The sequence below is a fragment of the Pterocles gutturalis genome, unplaced genomic scaffold (genome assembly GCF_000699245.1).
Source record: "Pterocles gutturalis isolate BGI_N339 unplaced genomic scaffold, ASM69924v1 scaffold10666, whole genome shotgun sequence".
Classification (NCBI taxonomy): domain Eukaryota; kingdom Metazoa; phylum Chordata; class Aves; order Pterocliformes; family Pteroclidae; genus Pterocles; species Pterocles gutturalis.
In genome coordinates, this window is record NW_010097855.1 from 8,826 (window position 1) to 19,484 (window position 10,659).

General features: G+C 52.0%; 1 protein-coding gene across 1 annotated transcript in view; it reads right to left on the reverse strand.

The window, feature by feature from the left end:
* ZMAT4 (zinc finger, matrin-type 4) overlaps nucleotides 1-10,057 on the reverse strand; it is a gene marked incomplete at its 3' end in the record, with an annotated part of 16,389 nt that extends 6,332 nt beyond the window's left edge. The window contains exon 1 of the mRNA XM_010086799.1: nucleotides 9,956-10,057. Coding sequence (XP_010085101.1) covers nucleotides 9,956-10,057 — 102 coding nt within the window. The remainder of the gene's footprint in view (nucleotides 1-9,955) is intronic.
* Nucleotides 10,058-10,659: the final 602 nt, after the last annotated feature.

Below are 10,659 nucleotides of genomic sequence, written 5' to 3' on the forward strand. Positions count from 1 at the left end.
GAATAAAGGCAGCGAGAGAAGAGCAGCATTTGTCATCAGACCATTTCCACAGCAGGATTACAGACCCAAACCTTCAAAACTGCCAACTCGCAGTCAGCTCTCATCTTTCAGCAGATGCAACTACTGCATACCTGCACCCGGCGCCCAGACGTGCACGGCAGCTATTATTGTGCAAATGTTTTCTCTGAATCTCCATTTCTGATTGCCTCACACAACAACAGCACCGTAATATTATAATTTCAGATCACAGATTTGCAATTTTAAAATATTAAATTATCGCATTAGCATGTTCTGGAACATTCTTTTTCCTGTGCTGTGAACTTGGAGATAAATTTGCTAGAGCTATATTTGTATGCATCAATGTGACTAGACAATAATTTTTTTTAATGGAGCAAAACAGTCAAGATAAGTAACGCCAAATATCTTGCCCTAATTCGTCTTCCTGCGTGCATTTAGAAAATGTGACCTGCTGTAGCCAGAGCCGAGCGCAGGAAACCCCAAAAGCTTCAGCCACCAGTGACGAGCAGCTCAGACAGCAGTGGCGTAATTAAGAAATGACAAAATAAACATCTGAAATGTGAATGACAGATGTGCAAAGTCAAGCTCGGAGTTTGGCGGTGCTCCTCCGCTCTGCCCAAAGGGATGCTCAGCTGCTCTCACCTCGGGGGGTTCGCACACTGGGAAGCCCCTGCCCTGGGCAGCCCCTTGGCACAGGGCAGGGGACAGGAGGAGCCACCGCGGTCCCTCGCACCGCACGCTGTGGACGGAGGAGAGTCAAACGCACCGTAAAGGCGCCGTGGCCAGAGCTTTTCAGCTGAATTCCTTCTGAATATTCACACCCCTCGGAGCAGCCAGCCAGCCTCAAATCATCCTGCCCACAGTCACGAGGCTCTTCCCTCGGGTGAGTTAATCCGGGATGTCACGATGCCTCCTCACACACAGCCATCGCTGCTGAATTTAGAGGTTAGAAAGTTTGCGGGGTTTTCTGTTGTTTTTTTGTAAGATGAAAAGGAAAGATTTTAACAGCAATCATCTTCAGTGTTCTCTTCCACGGCTCTCAGCTGTGCTGTAAATGATGCCCAAATGTCAGCATTAAAAGGCAGAGATGCTCCAGCCTTCTGGAAAACACCTCACGCCTTTATTTATGCACTTGTTTGGATTTATGAAAGCTAAGGTAAAGAAATAACTTATATTTAGCATAATTTAAAACTACGTGGCTCCTTCTGCAGCCTTATTATCCTGCAGTTATAAAAGCAGAGCTTAAAACCGTCCCTGCCCCTCGCAAGCACGCAGCGAGCATCCCATTCCCCCTCGGGGAGCGGAGGCAGCACAGCCCATTTGTCGCCCCTTTTATCTCTGGTACTTTCTGCATTTACACGTGTATTTATCATCCTAACACCAAGGCGAGAGCAAAGTGACGATTCTTAGCACGCTGCTGGCAAACAGCCCTCGAGCGTTATCTCTCCTCTGAGGGGCCAGAGGAAGAACCAGGTACAGGAGTCGGGAAACCGGGATAAAGAGGGATCCGGGCGTAACCAGCTCCCGTTTTGATCCATCTCACCACAGGTACAAGCCTCAGAACAGACTAAGCCCTGATGCATCTGTAAATCCGGGGTCTGGGACAGGAACGCTGCCTTGGGAGGTACCCGCCTGCCACCAGCAGCCGCCACAGCTCTATCCTGGGTGCAGAAAGAGCATTCCCGTGCCTGTGCACGTTTCTTTTGTATCTTTACAAAGTGTTAGACCAAAGGTATTTTCACTTAAATTCTCTGTCTCCAGTGTCTGGAAAACAACCCCTTTAGAAGGCGAGAAGCCTAACTTAATACCACATGCCTTAAAAACAACCCTCTCTATGCAGGGAGGGGGGAGCTCAGAGCCTGTTTTCACATAGCAACTGCAGACTGCTGCATTGCAAGCTCCTGTGCTATTGTAAGAAGGCCCATCAATAAGAGGAAATAAATGGATCATTTCTATCTGTATCAAATCTATTTTAATACAGAGTATTGTGGCGGAGGCAGCAGAGTCCCGGCAATTCAACCCTAAAACATAAAAGGGCAAAGCAGAGCAAAATCGCGCTATGAAATGCAATTTGGTTCTGCATAAATCAAGTTTCGCAGCACACTCCTGCCCAGGGCGAGCAGCAGGAGGAGACAATCGCGGCTCTGTGGGAGCGGCGGCAGCTGGCAGGACCCCGGGAGCCGCAGACGAGCTGGTTTCAGATGCAGCAGCCCTGCTCGCCTGGCTCAGGGAGGGTTTGCTCACCCCCATCATAACCAACAGCTTCTCTGCAAACATACCAACAGCAGGAACGTCCCCTGGGAGGACAGTCTCCCTCCACAAGGGCAGAAGTCCCCCACGGGGGCTCTAGCTCGGGGTTTGCTGGGATGCGCAGACCCTCGGAGACCCCTCCATCCCTGTGCTCTGCCCAGGGGATGCGGGACCCCCCCCGGCAGCCAGAGCTCCGCCGCCTGCGCTGGCCGCGGGACCTGTTCCCACTTTGCACCGCTGATTTAAGCTGACCTGACAGCCTAAAACATTTCACCATCTTGCGAGGGACTTCTTCCCGCACCCCAACCACCTCGCCAGGTTCCAACCAGCCCCTTCTGCTGCCTTCCTCACGCTGCGCCTGCATCTGATCTAATTTCTCTATTCCCCACAGCTCGCTTCATCATCTGCTTGTTCACTCCTCTGCTGACAGCATCCTTTCCAGCCGGGCTGCCTCTCCTCTCCTGCTCTCCCTCCTCTGTGCCCTCTGCTCCAGCCAAGGACCAGAGCCCCCCGCACCAGGGGACATGTGGCCATGCCGAGCATGGACAGACACCTGCCTGGGAGACGGAGAAAGGAACAGTAACGGCAGCTCGAATGGCTGCAGCTTCTCCCCATTTGTAATAAATTCTTTTTCTTTTTCCGAAGCCCGTTGGTTGGATTTTAATCCTTTTAGTGTGTTGCTGGCAGTTTCTTAATTAAATTGCCATGAAACATGCAGTCATATGATTGCACCAACTTTATTATCTGTATTGGTCCTGCTTGTAATCTCATCAAAAGGGATAAAGTTATCCTGGCTAGACCCAGTTCTCTAAACCTGATGCAGAACACCATTACATCGTCCTCCTGAAGCCACCTACTCGCGTCCCTCTCTGGAGGGTTTTTCCCCAGGAGCACCCCCAAGCCAGGGGCTCCACTCTCCGTGCTGGACCCGTTGCAGCCGTGTCTGGCTCTGCCTTCGCCCTCCTCCTGGGAGCTTCCTCCAGTCCCCAGATCCCACGAAGGATCAGCAGTGAGGATGCAGAGTGTGGCCAGCTCTTCTCAAGCACTTGCTTGCAAATTACTGGACCTGCTGACTCAAAAAACCCAACATTCTAGATTTTGTAATCACTGCCTAACAAACTTCCAAATTTCTACTGGAACAGAACCAATTTATTCCTCACTCTGTGATATAACAACATCCTCTGCTTTTTTTAAAATAGAAGACAGAAGTATTTTCAGCAAACGCCTTCCCTTTTTTGCCTCCTCTACCCACACGACCAGCAAACACTATTGTCGAGATCCCCGTTGTTCGCCGCAGAGACAAACTCCCGTCTGTTATTCCAGACGCTGCTGGGTGCCAATGTCCTTTTTCTCCCTTTGTAGTTTTTGCAAAGCCTCATTTATAATTTATGGTCATTTCTATCCACTTCCCCTTTCTCCTCCGTGAGTTAATTTTTTAAAAAGCATCTGCTCATGCTTGTGACTTTCTGGGCACACGGATACGTGTCCATAATTCCCGATTGCACACAGCTGAATCCTCACCCCCACGAAACCGGCTTCTTCAGAGCAACAGGCGGGTACGGCACCGGCTTGGACATCGATTTGTTTACACAAAGGCAATCACTGATGATCTGCTCCCGAGCTCATTTCATTTCCTCTCAATCCCTGATCGTGTTTCCCTGCTCACCAAGCTGACCCCGAGTGCGGGTCCCCTCCCCAGGGACACCCACGGACCCGCAGGACCACCCGGGACCCAGCCCTGTCCCTCACTGCCGCCGATCCGGAGGGATCCAGGCTGGGCTCTGCGGCTCCCCGGATGACAGATCTCTGCTGACCCCAGAACAGCCAGGAGTGAATTTTCTGCCTCGGGAATCACCGTTTCAGCTATGTGATCTTTAACTTTACTGCTTCCTCTATTGATTTTGACTGCAGCCAAGTATCTCTTGTCCTACACACCGCCGTGTACCCTGCGGAGAGGAACATATATCTCTTTACAGCCTGTTGCCAGAGCAGCATGGCACCAGTGGCTGGGCTCAGCACCCATGGACCCACTGCCCAGCACCTGGGATCATCCACGGGCTCCTGTTCCTCCCCAGAGACACTGAACGTCCTTTCCCACCTCATGTCCTCGCATTTCTTCTGCAGGTGGATCTTGCACCTACACCAATGCAACCACAAATTCACTTCTCCGTCGGTGTTTAGGGATTTTTTCGAGGCAGCGCACCGCCCTGTGAACGTGCCAAGGGAAAGGGGACACAGGGGACAGGGTGAGCAGGGCAGGAACCTCCAAAACGTGCTTCGTGCAGCAAGAGAAACCCTCGCTGCTTGCCCGCAGCCAACCGATGCCGAGCAGCCACAGCGCAGGTCGCTCAGCTCGGGCCACCCTGCCGCTGGGGAGCGATGCTCGAGGTTCGTACAGAGCCACCATCCCCTGTATCCAGCGGGAAACAGAAGAGTTAACGCCAGCCTCACGTCTCCTCCGCACACAGTCACCCAGCTCCGGCTCTGCAGAGCAGCAGCGCTGCCGTTGTTCCCATTCCATCCTTACGTGTCTGAAACAAATCACTCCTGCGGCACGTCGGTGCCAGTCACCGCTGCGAGCCGGCGCGGCGCGTGGGCGGGCTGTGTCACAACACACCACAATAGCTCAGAACTCTGCTTTCAAACACCTGGAACCCAAACGCAAACACAGGTTGCGAGTTTAAAATATTAAAGAAAAGCTAGAGCAAATACCTGGAACAAGCAGGTGCCTCGTGCGCACGGGGAGCAGACGGCGCTGCCGCGGGCGTGCCGCTCCACCGCCGCTGACCCCGGGGTCTCATCCCCAGCACGCTTCACTGCTGCTCTGAAAGCACCTCCAGCTATTTTTAGCCAGAACTGGGACTCTGCGCACTCTGTACATGTTCTGTACAACGGGGCTTTACCTGCTCTACTGTTGCTGCTGTTTAGCAATAGGTTTTGACATCGGGAATGCATTAAAAATAATGTTGAGCCATTAATGCTGACAACAGAGTAGTAACACAGAGCCTGGTAAAGCACCATTTAACCTCCCCGGGTTTCCTGAAGCACAGGGCGACGCAGCAGCCGGCGCTGCCCAGGTCAGTCTGTCCTCACTGTGCGCGGAACAGGGAAGGGGCAGCAGGAGCACATCGCCACGAAACACCGACATCCACGTACGTGCAACGTGTGGCCGTGTGCACCTCAACATACGTTAACTGCTGCAGTTAGCACAACGTGAGCCCATCCCAAGGCCCTCCGCAGAAGGTCTGCGCGTGCACATACGAAAAACAAATCAGCACCTTCATCGCTTTGCAACTGAACCACAAAAAAAGCTTTCGTCAGCCTGATTTTTTTTCTCCTCGAGCCCAAGTTCTCCCACCGAACACCAGCTCAATCTGCAGAACAGCAGCAACGTTTGAGGAGCCACTAAACTTTGCACAGCGGGGGTGTACCACGGGTGCACCCGGCAGAGCAGCTGTGGGGAAAGACACGGGAACAAGAGGCAGGACACCCCCTCCTCCTCCATCCTCTGAAGTATTTGCAGGTGGCTGTCACCAAAGCCAGCCAACACTTGGCAGGTAAGCAGCAGCAGAACACGGAGAGCATTGCGAGCAAGCGCTGCGCTCCCTTCGGTGACACCCAGCGCCAGCTCCCTGACATGCCAGCGCCCTGTGAGATCTCTGTTTCCAGCTGAAGCACATCCCCGCCACTCCTCCATCCTGGAAACGCCGGCAGCATCTCGTGCGGGAGCTGGCACCAGACAGAACATTCCAGCTCCTCGTGCTCTAGCGCAGCATTTATTCTGTTAAGTAGCATATGTGCTCTCCCACCGCATTAAGATTTCAGACACAGGATTGCCTTCCTGAGCACACGCATCTTGGTCCTTAAGGTGCTAACGTGCCGATAGTAAGCAGTGTTTATTATTCCTGCAGACAAGCCGTCACTTTATGCCGTTCCTGGGGAAGGACAGCCCAACGGGAAGCAGATTAACCCCAGCACCGCTCCAGCCCCGCGCAGACAGAGAGTATTGATGAGGCTGTCGATACCGCTCACCCACGCCGCTCCGCAGACAGGGTGAGAAATTCTAAAGAGCACTCGGCTCCGGAGACGAGCCAAAGGGCACAGCGCTTCCATTTGTTCTCCCCTGTTTCCTCTGCATTTTAATTTTAATACACTTTGCCTCTGCCCTCCCCTCCACCGCGAGCGCTGGAGCATCATCCCTTCATCTCTGAGGTGAACCAACGTTCGCACGACACCTTCCTGGGCTTCCCTTCCTACAGACCTGCCGTCTTTCTCCATTTTAAATGAAAAAGCAAAGCACCATCTGAACACCTGAAGCAATAAAGATTACAATGGAGAAAAGTGTTACAGCAGCTTCAGGAGCAAATGTGGCGATGAGTATGCAGCTCAGGGCGGGATCTGAGAGCGACTTGATGTATTTTGGTATTTTTTCTGCAGGATTTTCAAGAAGAAACTTGAAAATAAATGGTAACATCTTCCTAATGTCTGTGAACACTTTTCTATAGAGATGAGGACTTGGAGCTAAGAAAGTTCGGCTTTTTAAATTTACAGAGCAGCTCACCAAAGGGAAGAATACAACCTCTCTAAAAACAGAGCTGGAGGGAAGCGTTAAATTATGGGTGATCTAGAAAGTACCCGGCAGCAAAGAGGCGTCCCACTCCAGAGCAAAGCGAGATGCAGAAATACAGAAAAGGAAAAATTCATCTCTGGGGCACGGACTTTCAAAAGTGGCACTTTCACAGGGGTGGAAAGGAGAGCAAAGGCACAGCAGACAAAGCCAGAGACAGAGTTGCACAAAGCACACAAAATAAGGGCAGGATTTTGCTGTATGTCAAGCTGGAAGCAAAAATATGCTGCAAACGCTCTGATTCTTTTGTCATTTTTCCACTACACTTGCCCTTGGAAATAATACCGCTTAATATTGCGCGACTGACATCAAATTATTTTTTATTCCTGGCAAAGTAGCGCAGAAGAAAAGAAGAGTTATTGGCTGATGATTTGCAGAAGCAGATGAGACAGCGATTGGAACTGACTATTCCTCTTTGGCAAGATAAAAACATCCCCCTTTCATACGCTGTTTCCCTCTCTCTTCTTACAGAGAAATGTCTTATTCTGCATCCACAAAGGAGCCGAGATTTCAGTGCCTGGCACAAAGGCAGGTCCTCGACTGTGCTGGAGGCAGCAGGCAAATTCCCCTTCCCTCCGAGCTCAGGCTCAGCAGGGGTCAGGGTGCTGCTGCCCAAACCCAACCGTGCCGTGGAGGAAGGTGCGTTACCAGGGGCTCGAGGCTGCTGGTTTCCAGGGCAGCCTTCTACAGGTACCTTCCCCAGCCCTGCGCGCGAGGTGAGAGCTTCCCCAGGCAGCTCTCCCCACACCAGCGAGCGCCCGGGGCTGGGGGAAACCTGCACTATTGCGACTCGGCTGATGCACCACACCAGCACCAGTTTTGCTCTGTGCAAAAAGTTCATTAACTTTATGTTTTTACCGTGTGCTTCGGTACTGACAGTATTTTTTTTCCAATCAAAAAGCTGAAAAAAAACAACTTTAGAAGATCAAATGAAAATTTATTTTTTAAAGAAAATTTAGTCTTCTGAAGTTGATATTTTTCCTGTGAAAAGAATCAGTTTTGACTGCAGAGTGTTTTTTTAAAAGAAAGAAGGAAAAGAAATGTGAAAATTGTGAACAGCTACTTTTTAATTAGGAAGAAACAGCGAATTTTACATTCCTGCCATTAACTAAGTGGCTTGCAGCAAGGGCTGGTGTTCCCCGGCAGGACAGAGCTCAGGTACACTCAACACCACAGTTTTGCACAAGAACAGGCATACTGTGAATACTGACATTATAAATCTGAATATTCTGCCCACAGACTCGATCTGCTCACCTGGCCAGGGAGAGAAACAACTCGTGAGCTGGTGCCTGGCAGAAGGAGCAGCCTCCTCCGCTCGCGGGGCAGATGCTCAGACCAAACTCCTTAAGAAACAGCATCAGAGCAGGATTTATTTGGGGTCTGAGGAGACCCCAGGCTGGGGCAGTGCCCCCCCAGCTCGCCCGCTCCATCCCTCTGCTCCGCGTTCCGCAGCCCGGCGGCAGCGTTAGGGAATGACATTATTGTGCCGAACGTCGACAGTGTCTGCCGGGATTTCACAGGGGATGACAAACGAGCACAACACCTCGCGCCAGCAATACACAACAGAAAACAGCGTTGTTTTCCACGTCTCAAAACCATCTGCCATGAATTAATGATTCGGCTCATACCTACAACCACAGGCGCAGAGGAACAGAGGTTGGCTGAGCACCCCACTGCTCAGCGGCCGCTGCTCCCGTCTCTGCAGCAAGGCTTCTGCCTCCTGTAGACAAACCCTGGCACCCGCATCGCTCATATCAAGGTCTGGAAGGAGTCCCCAGAACTGCAGCCTTCACTCCGCCGCAGCTGCCAGGGATCTCTGCTGCACACCCAGGGCAGCCAGGAGCGTTTCCAGGAGATGCCTTAAGGAACTCACCAACGCAGGCGTGTAAAGTGCCTTACAAATAAACATGCGCTCCTGTTCGCGTTGTTCATTAATGCGGCACAGCACCCTCGGACACTGTACACTGATTGAGACTCTTGTACGTCTGCCCCGGCCACACCGAGACAAATGTCTCCCCACATACCCATTGCTAATCACTCAGACCAAAAGTCTGGGGAAACTTCATCTTCAAGGCCTCTTAGCACAGGTTGTGATTTTCTTCAAATTCTGCAGACACCAACAGCCTTGGTGTCCCCAAAAGCAGGGACAAAACACAGCTGAGCCCCTCAGCCCCTGTGAGCACAGACATCCCTCATCCCAGGCTCTCCACCTCCATCACTTCTCCTGGAGCCCTCCAGGAGAGGCTGGACCACATCGAGCATCCTTCCTCCGCAGGTCAGGGACAGGACAGTTCCCTGCGCCCCGTACAGCTCACACCCTGCAAAGGGCGATGGACCACGCTCTAACCCCTGGTGCACAGCGACCCTGCACCTCCTCTTCATCCGAGCAAGGATGGGAACCTTTCTGGTCTCCTTTCCATGCCAAGACAGCCCCTCACCGTGATGAGGACTGACCCCGCTGCCGCAGAACCGCCTGGCACAGGGAGATGCCAGAACACGGACAGGCAGCGGGTTTCCTTTCTTGAAGGATTTCACAGAGCACATACCTCAGTAATTTCCTTTGTTCGGAAGACACGCCGTGCTGTTAATTGCTGCTCAAACACGTCTCTAATAACATATCCTTTCTAATTGTTTATTGCTTGCCTACCTCTTAAGCATTTAAATACACTCACAATTACTAATCTATTCTCTGCACAATCAGTGACTCCTACTTAGCAGAGCACAGTACAGCACCTTGAACATAAAAACCTGAGTTTGTGTTGCTGAACTCTTAACGGATCTCCTTGCTAACTACGTTCTTTGAAAACCAGCTTTCAGTCCTGTTCAGATTGCAGCCTGACTTTGCAAATCTGGACAGAAGAAAAAAAAACAGACACACAGCAGACACTGTTGCGGTGACATCATTTACAGAATAAGACGCCACCCGTAAAAACATTAATTTGAATCTTGACTTTTCGGAGAGGAACTTTAAGCGCTGGCGTGGCTGCTTGCTGGGAAGGCAGGAGCCGACGGCAGCCTGCGGAGGAGTCACAAAGCCACAGGCAGCAGAGAGCGTCCTACCTCGTAATGGGCCACGCGCTGGGACTCCGAGATCAGCTGGGCGCTGCACACTTTGCAGTAACTCTCTGTGAACAACTCCTGGTCGATGTCGGACGATTTCATCTGTTCACAACAGAGAGAAGAGACAAGAGGCAGAGTCAGTCGCAGAAGGCAGCAGAGCAGGGTCCCTGCGGAGCCGCGGGTGCAGCAACGCGCCAGCCAAGTGGCTCTGGTCACTGCACGGGAACGGAACCAGCTCTGTGCAGGTCCCCACCATGTCCCCAGCGTCTACAATTCGGAGTCCCCAGGTTGATGCACAACCAGACAGTGCTGAGCATCCCGTCCTCGCTCCGCTGCCGCTTCCTCGGCCCCGCAGCGAGGGCACCGGACCCACACCCGAGGAGCACCCGACCACGGCGCAGACCCCAGGGCTGCTCTGCAGTTGCATTTCCTGTGTGGGACACAGTTGTAAACGGCTGTTCTTCTGCATTGCCCCTCACATCTAGAAACACCAGGTACACAACCAGCTACAGCATCTATCGCTCACGGCTCGGAACACGCTTAACCATTTGTTACACAGTACGGAAGAGCTGATAAGGAGTTTTCTATAAAACACAAACATCATTGCAACCCGGAGGAAGGTGTTTGTAAGCCAGCAGGGTGCTCTGCCATATTTCTCAATCCAGAGACGGGAGGAAATTTCTTGGGTGATTCACTGGGCGTGC